This window comes from Lissotriton helveticus, chromosome 3_1, assembly GCF_964261635.1.
Source record: "Lissotriton helveticus chromosome 3_1, aLisHel1.1, whole genome shotgun sequence".
NCBI classification, from domain to species: Eukaryota; Metazoa; Chordata; class Amphibia; order Caudata; family Salamandridae; genus Lissotriton; species Lissotriton helveticus.
In genome coordinates, this window is record NC_136061.1 from 304273186 (window position 1) to 304286808 (window position 13623).

Here is a 13623-nt window from a genome sequence, read left to right on the forward strand (position 1 = left end):
CTAAAGCGCCCCCCCAGCGCAATGCGTTGTAATGGTATGCGTGGTAATACCTGCGTTGTAATGGTAGTGCGTTGTAAAAATTTCGTTGTAAACGTTGCATACCATGTGTGGCATGTCCTGATAGTGATAGTGAATTACAGCCAATTTCGTATTTCACTATTGCAAGGCTATCTGTTCACATAGGCCCATATGGGCTGTTTGATTATAACATCTTATAAACATAACTGACCCAGGGAACAAGATATGAAAATAAAGTTTAGTATGCCTGAACTCAGAATGATAACGTGCATCTTTTAGTGTGGGTGATTTTAACATTCTGTGTTTGAAAATACCACTTTTACAAAGTAGGTATTTTCTTGCCTAACCATCCAGTATGCCTCTGCTAGGTTTGTGTATTGCATGTCTGGTTTCTGAGTGACAGGGGGCTGGAGAGGGCTGTGGCTCCAGCAGTCTGATGGGTCAGAGCTGGGCTGAATAGACCTGGGTTGAATAGAGTAGGGGGGAGGAGATTTCCTTTCAGCTACCTGGGCCAAGTCTGCTTTCAACAATGCTGTCTCTATCTCCTGCCAGGAAGCTGCACCAGGGAGGACAGTACTGGTTTTGACTATGTACAGACACCCTCTGCCTTTAGAGAACAAAGGATTTAGTAGTATAAACATTGGAGCCCAGACCCCAGAACTTTAGATCACTTCTGGGAATCAAGACAAACCTTTGCCAAGGAGAGAAACCAAGGAAGCTGAAGGAGGAGACTGCCCCTGCGCTGGTTACTGTTTGGAGTTGGCTTGCAGTGGTTACTTACTACCAAGGAAAGGAGAAAAGGAACTTTGTGTGTACTTTATCATCTTGAGGAAGATCTCCAAGGGCATGAAGCTGAGCTTGCCTCCTGTTCTGAAGTCTCAGGGACACTAAGACTTCACCACCAGCTCCCCTGAATTTCCCTGCTGGGAGGTGCCTGCTGTTGTTTTAGGACCTCTAGAGACTGTGTGTCGCTGGGAACTGGAAGCGCGACGCAACGAGGAAGAAGAGCGTCGCCGCTGCAGCTGTTGCCGTCGCATCGCCGAATAGGCATACCACCACCACAGCTGTTTGCCGCCGCATCACCGAGTAAGCGTGTCGCATCGCCAGAAAAGCGTGTCGTCACCACAGAGGTTGCCGTTACATCACCGGAGAGGCGTGTCAGTGGGCCTGCCACGGCTCAAGAAACCATCGATTTCGCAGCACGGTCGTCGGGCGTGCACACATCATATCAAGTTGTCGCATCACATCAAATATGCCATCTTGTTATTCGCACCGGATTATCGCATTGAGGCGCAATCTTGTTGCATCGTAACCGGGACACAGTAAGAAACAGACGCATCCCCTCCTCTTCGGTTAGGAACAGACGCATTACCTCCCCCGGAGTAAGGAACTTCCCTGCGCCCCTTTTGTTTATATTGCGTTACGCATCCAAGGTACTTTGAGAGTAAAGTGTTGCATTTACCATCTACATTGACCTAAGCTATTTTTACCATTTGAAAGTCATATTATTGAATACTGTATTGTGGATTTTTTTCGTTTGGTCTTGTGTTAAATCTAGATAAAGATTACTTAATTTTCTAAACGGGTGTGGTGTCCATTTGTAGTGTTTTCACTATATTACTGTATGTGTTAACAAATGCTTTACAAACTGCCTCAGAGATAAGCCTGCCTGCCCGTGCCAAGCTACCAAGTAGGTGAGCAGGGGTTATTTTAGGAGTGTATCCCCCTTTCCCTGACTAGTTAACGGCGCAAAAAAGAGATAAAAGGATGCAAAGGGGAGATACGCAATGGCACATGGATATTAAAGAAGCACTCAGACTGCAATGGAGAGAGAAAACAAGAATAGAGTACAACAAAGAACAGTGACCAAGTGGGGGAAAGGTAAGAACACAGGAGAAAAGGCAGGTAAGTCACATGCAGAGAGTCAGAAAGAAGTAGGAAAACTGCACCAGGGGAAAAAAGAAAACAGCAATGGAGGATAGGAGAGAGAAAGGGAGCACCATGAGAAAGGGAGTGTGGTGACCGTCAATGGGCAAGGAAAGGAGTACACAAACTGCAAGCGAAACACCAGAACAAAGAAGACAGAAACCAGCAGGAAAAGGGGAGGGAGGAATAGGTGATATCAGAGGAGGAAACAGATGATAGAACAAGCAATCGGTAAGGAAACTAATGTAACAAGCACTGGCAAAGCAAATATGTCTGAGCTCTCATGGGAAAAGTATACAAACACAGACATGCACAAATGCTGTGGCAGCAGTCATGGCAGTGGAAATAGCAATGGTTCCCACTGGAATATTATCAAAAACATTTAAAAAGGCTGTTGTCAGACCTAAAATGGGTTTTGTGTTTATTGGGGAAGCGTTATAACGAAATTTGAGGTTTTATTTCGGCCCTACTGGGATCTAGGACCTTCTGTTTTTCTTTAGAATGCAATTACTGTATCTGCCAAAGCCTTTCTTATTGTAAATAAAGATCTATTATTATTTTTCTGAAGCAGAGCTCTGCTTCAACTGACTGAGTTTACTGGGTTGGATTAAGATGTCATAGTGTATTCTGAGTTACAAACCGACAGTCCTCTAGTAGGCCAGATATTCCCGGTGCTCAGTACCCTCAATCCCTCGCCCCTCGAAAAGAAAATGATAGTAAGCATTGGCAAAGCCAACAGGTCAGGCTTGCATTATGAGTACCAACTAAAGCGTCTTAAAAAACCTGTTGGGGGAGGAGCTACGCTTGCAACCAAGATGGCCGCATAGGCTCCCGGCTCCGCCGACCTCCGTCCCCCGCCGGTAAATCCTGCTACAAATCCTGAATTTCCACCCTACCTCCGGGTTTGGGAACCGCTACGTTGTATTTTGGTGCGATCCCGGGATTTTTCCTAGCTTTGTGGACGAAGCTACGTCGAGTTTTAGTTTGGGGCCTACACCAGCTTGTGAGCCGGGGACTCGAGTACTGGCCCAGCCGGGTTCCAGTTGAATAACATCGGCTGTGGGCGATCATCAGGGTCTGGTCCCTGGACGTGGAAAACTTTTTAAGCCCGATTTTGACGGCGGTTGCTGCTCAAGCCTACCATCGATGGAGGGTTGACGAGGCATGACAGTGCGCTGTGGGTGTGAGTCCCTGGCCCGGAGACCCAGTTTGCCTCCGCCGGTGTTTGCCGGGTTGGGATCTATGCTTGTGGTACTGGAGCCTGGATCGCGACCTTGGTAAGTCCTCGGTCTCCCTCCGTGACAGTCTGTCCCAGATTTGCCGATTCCCCCGGAGTAGGCCGGGCCTCGAGGGGACGCGAACATGGGTGTTTCGGAACAAGATTCTGTGGGATGAGCTGAGTCGGAACCGTCAATACGAACTGTATTGGCAGCTATTGGGGCACTACATTCCAATGTGGAGTCCATTGTCCGGAAAATGATTGCGGTTCCACACGGATTCAGACAAGTGGGACCGGACCCTGCACCGCTTCAATATCCTGATCAGCCTATATCTCCCACGGCGGTTCCTGTAACGGCAGTGGGCCCTGTGCCACGAAAGGTGTCGGAGCTTCATGGCAATGTGATGGCCGATAACCGTGTACTCGACGTGCTTTACGGATTGCCAAACCAACCATCATCGCTTACCGAGTGTGCTTTAATTGTTGCTCCCCTTCCGGAAACTTTTGATGGGAACTATCTATGGAACGCTTCAGTGTTTTACCCCTCTTCGGCGCTTCCATTATCATCACAGAGACAAAGACGTTGGGAGCTCTTGTCGATGAGGGTCATAGTTGATGCCGATACTGACCCCAGGGACTTTACAACTTTGCCTCGCCTCATACTGTACTATACTGAACTGTTTTCACATTCCGACTATCCTGCGGATGCGAAAATCTGTCTGGAAGGGGCTTGTACCACTGTTCGGAAGGGTCAAGGATGAGACTGATTGTTGGGGTTTGGCACCATGGGTTTCCTGAAGTGGGATTCGTTACCATTATATTTACGGGTGGTAGGGTGGTGTCCACTGTTTCCCCTGTTTAGTTTTAAATTTGTATCTCAATTGAGTTGAGTGTTTATTAAGGGGATTCTTGGTTCTGGCGGGGGGAGGGGGGACCGGGGGCCTGTACTGAGATGTCCTCCTCCAAGTTTTACTACATTTAGTACCTAGTTAGATGGGGCGACAGGCACGCAGCTAGTTGGGGATAGGGTGCAAGCCATATGCTGGGGTGCAGGGTGGAGGGAGGGGTGTTTGTTTAGTTAATATTTGTAGTTTTTATGTTTGAAATCCTTCAAAATCCTGATATAGGTGGTGAGCTTTAGTAGCGGATTTGTGTTATGGGGTAGACTGGTTCTGTGTAGATATCACTTGCGTGAGTTAGCCAATTGTTGCGTAATTTATTACTGAGTTCGGTATGTGGATGTAACATCGTAACCTTCTTATTGCTTCACCCTACCCCCTCCCTTCTATTCTGGGCTGTTACTCAATGTTTATCCTGTTTTCCTGGGGAGGAGGGGTGGGTGGTAGGCGTTTGTTTTAAATATCCTGATTGTAGTGCGGCCACATATCAGATGTAACACGTGAGCAGACTTTATTGATGATTCTTCATCCATATACCCTGTATGTATATTATTGATCCTTCACTCCGCGATGTAAGCCACCTGATATTATTTTTTTTCCTTTTCTTGTTTATTCAATAAAAAGATTTACTAAAAAAAAACTTGTTGCAGTGAATATCTAATTACAAGGGATATGTAATATAAATGATTCAATTTATGAAGAATAATTGTACTTTTGAGATGTGGAATAGTCAATCATTCACTGCAAGGGTCAAGGTAAAGCCGGAAGACGCGGGTGCTCCAGGCAGGTGATCTTGGTTTTCCCTGGATGATGTCCCCTCACCCGGCAGGGAGACTAGCAGACCTTTGCCCCCTGTCCTGGTCACAAGCAGAAGTTTTGCAGAGTTTCCCCTTCTCACACATCCTGTCTGGCTGCTTGGCAGATGACAAAGTTTGGGGTCTTCACATCCTCTTTCTATAGTCCATTTCCAAACACAAAAATGATGTGATTTGGGGTGTGAGCTTTTGAAGTTTTTGGTTGAGGCCCTGCTTCTTTTGAAGTGTCAGCTTTCCTTTTTCTTCTTTCCCCTTGAAAGGATGCTTGTCACAGCAGGAAAGACTCCAAAGCTGATTAAACCACAACACAATTCATTGGAATGGCCAGCGTTTATACCTGTATGTCAGCCGCATGATCTGAATATCAAAAGGTTAATCCCAGGCTATCAGCCCTACTTTTTATGATTCCCTTCTCAGCCCCATCTCCTTCCTGAGATGTGTCCAGACACCTTCCTTGTGCTCTATCACTAAATCGAATAACAACCTTTTGAAGTGTAAAAAGAGGGTCCCTTTCTCCCATCCCCCAGTGTGCATCTCACCCAGCTCCCAGGAATGCAGCAATACACAAATCTGCCTGGGGGAATCCCATCCTCCTCATGCCTTCACCAGGCAGGTCTGGGCTTCCCAAAATGGAACCTATGGTCCTCCATATAATGTACCATAGCAGGCACATGTGCGCTCAGTGTGTACATTCATAACACACTTACTCCTCAGTATTGTTACCTTGATGCATTGCACCAATATAGCAAGCATTCAACACATACATGCAGTCTGCAAGCACTGCTCAGTAGTGTAGCTTCTCTGTACTGTGCCAGGGTGTTCTATTTACAAACACACTCACCATGTACGGGCTGCACAACACTTCATCCTTCATATATTATACTTCACGCAGGCACACATACACTGAACAAGCTTTCATTGCGCACACACTGCACAGCACTACATCTTTCATGTCATGTATTCCTCCAGGTACACATACTCTCAGGCAGATGCGCTACTATCACATATACTACACAGCACTGCTCTATCCCTGTACTGTACCCTTTCCAGGCACACATACATCTAGGGAAGAGTCACTACTCCAGAACTGCACAGCACTTCATATCTACTTGATGTAAGCTAAGTGGAGAGTAAAACACACAGCAACAGAACGTTTTTAAAGGTGTTTGAGCCTGTAGGCCTCACTCCAGTTACACAGGGTATAAGGGACCTGTTCACAATTACTGATCACTATACGGTATGCTGTCACCCCTGCTCTTGGTCTGCTTCACTCTTGGTGAAGGTGGTTGCCTTCCACCACGATGAACGTAGCACTTTGGGCTATAATCTATGAGAAAGTCCTATGTCATGGTGCACACGCATGATCCGTGTTTACCTACAATGCAAAGATCAGCATTAGGCGGTCCAGACAACAGTACAGTTGGGCTCTCTGGCAGGGGTACATGTCTTATACCATGGAGAGGACTTTTTCGTCGCAACAGTATATAATGACTAAAAAACAGACCAAGGTGGATGATTGGATGAGAAAGTAATAATTGACAGGGATACATCTGAGCAATGCAAACAAGGTTAAACCGAAGGGAATGAGCTAAGTTGTAGTGAACTCTGGAACAATGGTCTTGTTGTGAACCACTGAGAAAAGTGTGTAGAAGAAAACAGGCTCTGACTTAGCATAGCCATTGATTTAGCTCTGCTCAGACCTGATCAGCACAAAGTAACTGCAAGAGTCACAGAAGTCGTGTCAGTCTTTGCAGCAACACAGTCAACAGTACAGGGATTATAGAAACAGGTACTGAAATTCAAGTCAGAAAACCCTGAAAGGTTCTCAAGCAGAAAAAAAACAACTTTAGAATAGTGGGTCACCCTCAGAAGGTTTGAGGCCAGAGCATGGGACATGTTTTAGAGGAATGGATTTCAAAACAGGAGGCATAAAAGGGACTTTCAAGGTACTTCTACAGAGAGACCACATAGGGTGTCGACAACATCTGAGACCTGGAGTAGCGCCTAGGCTAGCAGATACAGGACTACCAAAATACCCACATTGCAAAAGCATCTGACAACCCACCAAGCACAACAAATCCGTTGCAGTGAATGGTAATAAAGATACTTCGTTTTCCAGTTTACACAATAGGGTCCAACACCAGACAAACCCATTTCTGAATGTTAAGCAAAATCTTACGTGCAAGTCATAGATTGGCTATAATCTGATCCCAGTTAGCAGGAGTGCATGAAAGCCCAGTAAAGTGTATGTTGCCCCCAGGCTGTCATAGGTCCATAAGTGGTTCAAGAATGGCATTCACACTATTTTGTTTTTGTTTGTTGGGAGGTGATAAGTTTGATAGATATATATATATATATATACACACACACACCTATAATCCATCTTCAAACATAAAACCAACTAACCTACACAATCAGCTGGAATAGAGCATTAGAAATTCCGGTTTCCGGCTAAACTTGGGCAAAAATCTGGGTGAGAGCTACTACTCCTTCATGTGTCCAGCATAGTCGGTCTGTAAGTCTCAATTTGACGAGAGTTTTCACATGGTACAGCTTTGTAGTCCATTGTTTGTGTATGCCAATATGTACAACCATCTATAAATGATTTTTTTTTAAAGAAGCATAAGCCACATTTAGGTGCACAAATACATTTAAAGTACTAAATTACCCCTAGAGCAAGAGTCCTGACTAAAGGCACCCTCTCAGAGGCCTTTTCTATCCAGGGAGTCCGGACAGTCAGGGGTGCCCTCTCTCACCTCTCTTATTCGCGCTGGCGATGGAGCCCCTGACCTGCCTCTTATGTGCCGACCCCCTAATTCGAGGATGGTCCTGGGATCCCCATCAAATTGACAAAATTGTCCTATACACGGACGATGTCCTCCTTTTTCTAGCTGATCCGGAGAACTCTGGCCCACGCTGCCTGGACGTCCTCCGTGCCTTTGAAGATGTCTCGGGTCTACAGCTCAATCCGGCGAAGTTCACCCTGGTCCCCCTCCATTCGTAGATGGCCTGCTTCGACTGGCAGTCGACCATCCCCTTGCGACGCCAATCGTTCAAATATTTGGGGATCTGGGTAACCTTGCTCCCGGAGCTGGAATGGGCTCTAAATCTCACACCGTTAGTCGCGAAGGCCAAAGCTGATCTCAAACGCTGGCAATCTCTCCCACTCAATCCCATCAGAAGAGGGGCGCTTTTTAAAATGATGATCCTCCCCCGTTTTCTGTACATTCTCCAAAATATTGCCTTTCATCCTCCGGCTGGTTGGTTCCGTGAGTTCGATGGTATACTCACCCTGTTCTTGTGGGGAGGTCGGAGGCCCCATATGGCCCTGGCTCGCTGCCGGATCCCTCCCATTGACGGGGGCATGGGTGTGACCAACCTTCACCTCTATTATCTGGCCACTAGACTTATTTTTGTTCACGACTGGTTCGCTGGTCCGACCCGGCTTATTGTACCGAGCTGAGGACCATTGACTTTCCGCAGCTCCTGGCCTACTTATACGGGCCCCCATACCACAAACCATCCTGCCTGTCACTATAGTAGTCCTAACGGCTTGGCGCCCTGCTCTGCGCTACACAAGGTGGGACAAGAAACTTTCTCAACATACACCCCTGTGGTACGGCACCTGGCTCCGCGAGGAGTCGGCGATTCGGGTTTTCAGCAGTGGGACTGGATCGAGATTTCACTCCTTGTGGATGTCTAGGTGGGAGATCACATCAGAACATTCTACGACCTGCAGCACCGCCACTCCCTTCATACCACCCAATTCTATAAATATTTGCAGCTCCGACACACCCTTAGTGTACACATCCCACCAGCCACTTTCCTCCCTGAATTCAGCCCGCTAGAGGCCCAAGTCATGATAGGGAACCTGGGTAGAGGGGGGGTGTCACGGATTTACAGCTCCCTGGTGAACAATGGCCCTGCGACCCAATACTCACAACGCACCCGCTGGGTTGGTTGGGTCCCGTAGAAGAAGCTGATTGGCGAGACGCGCTCATGGCTCCCAAAACCCTGACAACCTCCTCTAAACTACGTCTTGTCCAACTTTATTATCTTCACACGGAATACCTCACCCCTGCTCATCTGTACAGGGCAAAACTGCACCCCTCCTCCACCTGTGCACGGTGTAACCATGCCCGGCTGATTTTTACCACATGGTCTGGCAATGTCCTCTTCTTGCTTCATTTTGGGCGGGTGTTGAGTCAGAGGTCACATTGACGTTGGGATGGTTGTTTCCCCAGGGCCCCTTGCGTCTAATCCTGGGAGTATTCGATATGCTAGACTGCTCCAGAGCCGAAAAACGCTTCTAGGGCACTGCGATTGCAGTGGCTAAACGCGCCATAGCGGCGGCCTGGTCTCAGGCCTAACCCTCTACTGTGTGTAAATGGCGTTGTGGGGTGGATTGGTGCGCGGCCCAAGAGGAACCCCTCTTCGAGGTCAGGGGATGTCCCGAGAAGTTTGAAAGGGTTTGGGACAAAGTGCTAAATTAGTTCTGATTATTATGCATGTTTCTTTTCAGTTGTACTACATCCACGAGGTAGCCCCCTTGGGGTCCTTGTTTCTAGGTCTGATTTCCCGCTGTCTATTGTCGATGGACTTTGATACAGTGTACAAGCTCATGCTGTCTTGATATGTTTCGTTTATTTCAAGTGCCAATAAATCTGATTACAAAAAAAAAAGTACTAAATCACCTTTATAGCAAATTTAATAGGAGTGTGGCATTACATTTAGGTGAAAAATCACTCAGGTGAGCAAAATACAGAGATAGTGCAGTAATAAAAGGTTACATTAACTGGGATGGTAGATCTGTAAAACATCACGTTTGGTTGACAGCCCAGTAAGGTGCAAAATCAACTTTGGTGCAAAAGCAGTGTGAGCGTGGAGTTCACATTCATATGCAAAATCACCCATGATGCAAGATCAATCGGAGTACAAACACTTATAGGAGCATAAATCACAATAGGAGCATAAATCACAATAGGTGCCTAATCACTTACTCAAATCAGCCAACCTACTTAAAAGTGGGTCATTGGAAATTTCCAATGGACCATAGCAAGATGCACTCACTGTAAAGGGGGACTGAGAATACTTAACATCGCTAAGATGTTGACTGTGATTGCTTGTGGAGACCCAAAATATAAAGTTCAAACATCACTGCTCCATGTATACCGAGCAATGGATTCTACATGCGGCCACTCCACTTTCAACATCTCATCACCAGAGGTTAAGAAGCGTAGGCTCAAGCATTTCCACCACACCTCTTGTTTTAGGTTGACTAAAAAAGAGAGATGGGGAAAAAGAGAATTGGCAGACTGAATAAAGGGCAATAGGAGAACTGGCAATGAAGGGGATAATGAAGGGAGAACTGAATATAGCATAGGGGAGTAAGCAGGAAAGGTAGGGGGGATAAAGTCCAGAAACCCTCTGGCAGCCTGCTGAGACCAGTAAGGCAAAGATAAGTGTGGGAAATGCAAAGGAAGAAAACTTCACGCACAAACTACATAACAAAGAGAGCACAAGAAAAGAGGAAAGGAAAAGGCAGTAAAGGAGAAGAGGGAGAAGAGAGAAAAGATGGAGAAAATGACCATTTAATACCACACATCGCAGGAAAATATTACTCCTATTGGCATAAGCAAAAGTTCCTACTAGGATTGAATTACTGTAACCTGAAGATGTAGTTTAAACACAGCCCTGGTACTGAAGTGCACATAAGGATGAATGCAGTCATTGGGTTTCGTCATAGTATTTTATGCAAACATGTGAACTGAGAAACAATGTCCTAAACATCGCTTACAAAAATACCATCCCATTGGGGTCAGATTTTCTAATAACTGCAATAGGGCCCATATTTTTTAACTATATCTAGTACACAAAATGTCGGTCAAACGATATACGGACAATGATATTCTGGTACCCCCACCCCATCCTCCCAGTGCAAGACCGCCTTCGGCTTTAGAAGGCTGACCCAACGCTCCAAGCTGTGGTGTGCCCGTGTGCGACAGTAAAATGTGAGCCGCCCAATGGACGAGGAGGGTCGACCGAGATCCTCTCTATGTATATATTTTATTTATAATTTATGAATGTCATATTTATGTTTTTTTTTAATGACGTGGCTTAACAGACAAGCCAGGCAAATAGGTGTCCAAAAACGATTTGGTAAAAAAAAAAAGTGGATTAAGAAATAAAAAGGCCCAGAAGAGGCAGCGAGCACTCTAGCAGAGGAAAAGAATTGTCACGGTCCCGCTGGCGGCGGGCCGTGTCTGAGCAGGCGCCATGGTAACAGAAGAGGCCCAGATGGGTCTGGCTCTGTGCAGGGCTCCGTACCAGATGCCGCGCTTTCCACTCCGCGGAGGCGAGAGGCGTTTATCTGAGACGGTCACACCGATTAGCCCTTCAAACCCAGTCCTCTGGCGCTGAACCGGCGCTGTCGCCTTCTCAAGAAGGGTGCACTGCCAAGATTGGATTACGTTTCGCCAATTAACCCCCGGAACGAACAATCTGCATTTATCCTGTACATCTCTCAACCTGTGAGGAAAAAGACGCTCTCCCTCTGGTTTTATAAATGCCCGTGATGGTTCAGTCCCCCCCGTGTGTGCACAAACACAAAGGAGCATGGGGGACAACAGAAGGGGGCCGGCAAGGGGGGTGCAGACTCAGCCGCAGCAGCTTTAGGATGAAAGGATGTGGAATTCGCGCAGAACCTCTCCTGTAAACTGCACCTCTGCCTACGAGGCGCGTGGGCAGTGATTAGCAGGCTTCACGAGACACAGGGCGGGAAGTAATGGAAGGTCAGGAAGCACCAAGGAGTTAGAGAGACGATCAAGGACCAGCAGCGATGAAGGCAGCTCCACTAGGCACCCCGCCTCTGTTCCCCAGTAAGCGAACCCTAGGCCCCCCCTGAGGTGGCTGTAGGAATGTAGGCATGGCGATGAATAGTACGTGGAGGAGCATAAGGGTTCATTTGCTCTTCTTCAGTTCATGCTAGTCCCAGTCTGCCCCGTTTCCCATCAATATGGTATCTTCTGCTTGCAAGCTGCAGCCTTACCTTTGTCGGTTCTCCCAGTGAAGGATCACGCGTATGGTGGCTGCATGTCCCCAGCTTTCACCTAAGGACAGACAAAGCAGTCATCAAGCATTTATTTAACAGACATAGTTGAGGACCACAGACCAAACATGTGCATAGTGCCAATACAATTACATTGCTTCAGAACTCACCCAGACAGCAACAAAACAACAAAGGCAGGTGGGGGGGGATAGGAGGGGGGTGATATCCAAGCAGAAACTGATGTCAACAGGGTCTACAGTCTACTTGCACATCTGTACGCCTTCCACCTAATATATGCTCCAAATATAGCTATGAGAGCAAACACGTGCTATAGGAGCGAGGAGGGTTGGGAGTGGTCATCCAGAATGTCAGGTGCATCGCTGTTGGTGATGGTTGCAGAGGTGAGTTTGCAGCTGTAGTTCAAAATGGAGACAAGGTGGTGTCTGATGCCATGCCAAAAGGGTTTTAATACATAGATTCGGAGCATTATTTCTTGCAGCTTTAAAGCTATGCTTTGGCTTCTAGTACTCCATTCATCACCAGGCATGCTCAGTTTCTCTGCTCTCTTCACTGGCAGGTTTGAGATAAGCCCGCAGTAGCTGACGCAGCAGGTCTTGCTGATAATACCAACCTGCAAGGTCCCTCAGGTCAGGCTCATCTGATAGAATTTCTCTCATCTCTTGCGGCAGAGAGCTCTAAAAAACTGCCAGTGAGCGAGGAGGACGTTGCTACTGTCTGATCGTGAGAGGCCTAGTCTTAAGACGATGGCACACAAGTCCCATTTTTGTTAGGTATGGTTTCCCAGAGATAGATAATTCAGGGTCCACCAATATTTGTGTTTTTTTAAGGGACATATCGCTATAAATTGAAAGGTTGAGGTATTTTGGAACAGGTTGCGAGTTAGGTGAGGGAATGCTTCCGTGTCCATGCAAGAGACCCAGGATTGGATGTGAGAATGGTTACTGCTGCTGCAGATGACATCAGTTTGGTTGCATTGGGTTTCAGGTAAGTTTCCGCCATCGAAATTGGACTTTAAAAAGAAGGCAGGATTAGAGGTGGTGCTGGTTGTTAATTATTACAACAAATCTGATATTGGAGTGTTGTTGGCGTAAGAGTGCATCTTTAGGAGTCCAAGAAGACTCCTATAGATTACATGTTGTTTTTGAAGAACATCAGCAAGATGATGGATTCGAGTGATGACTGGAAGGGGTTATGGAGTTTAGGGGCTATTTGGACAAACTGGTGCCTGTTGCATAGGTTTGTCTTGAATGTCCATTTGGGGATGAAGGGGGTGTGCAGGAGTGCCTTGGGTTCAACTGTGTCAAAGGTGGATGTAAAGTCAAGTAGTACCCGGAGGTAAGGTTCACTATTGACCATCATGCAAAGAATATCCTCCATGCATTAAATAGTGCCAGTTTATATGCCACATTGCGCCAGAAGCCTGATTAATAGCCATGTTGGAAATAATGGGAATTAATATTGGTCTGTCCAGGAAAAGAGACCATCACTTCCTCAGGAAGGGGAAATGGGGAAAGGATGGGGTTGTCAGGCTAGTCGTTAGGGTTGTTGGAAAGGTTCACTGTGCAAGAGACGTGCTGACACTGTTGGGCATAGCTGTGAGTGAATCTTATGAGATTTTATACTAAAGGAGGGGAGAATGTTCTTCGCAGGACGAACATCCTTCAAACATCAAAATAG

The 13623-nt window shown here is 46.7% G+C and overlaps 1 protein-coding gene across 2 annotated transcripts in view; it reads right to left on the reverse strand.

Annotated features, from left to right (window-relative positions):
* Positions 1 to 13623, reverse strand: part of RAD51C (RAD51 paralog C) — a 581015-nt gene that overhangs the window by 298307 nt on the left and 269085 nt on the right. For both annotated transcript variants that reach the window (XM_078679855.1, XM_078679854.1), the window contains exon 7: positions 11926 to 11986. In XM_078679855.1, the coding sequence (XP_078535981.1) occupies positions 11926 to 11986 (61 nt within the window). The remainder of the gene's footprint in view (positions 1 to 11925; positions 11987 to 13623) is intronic.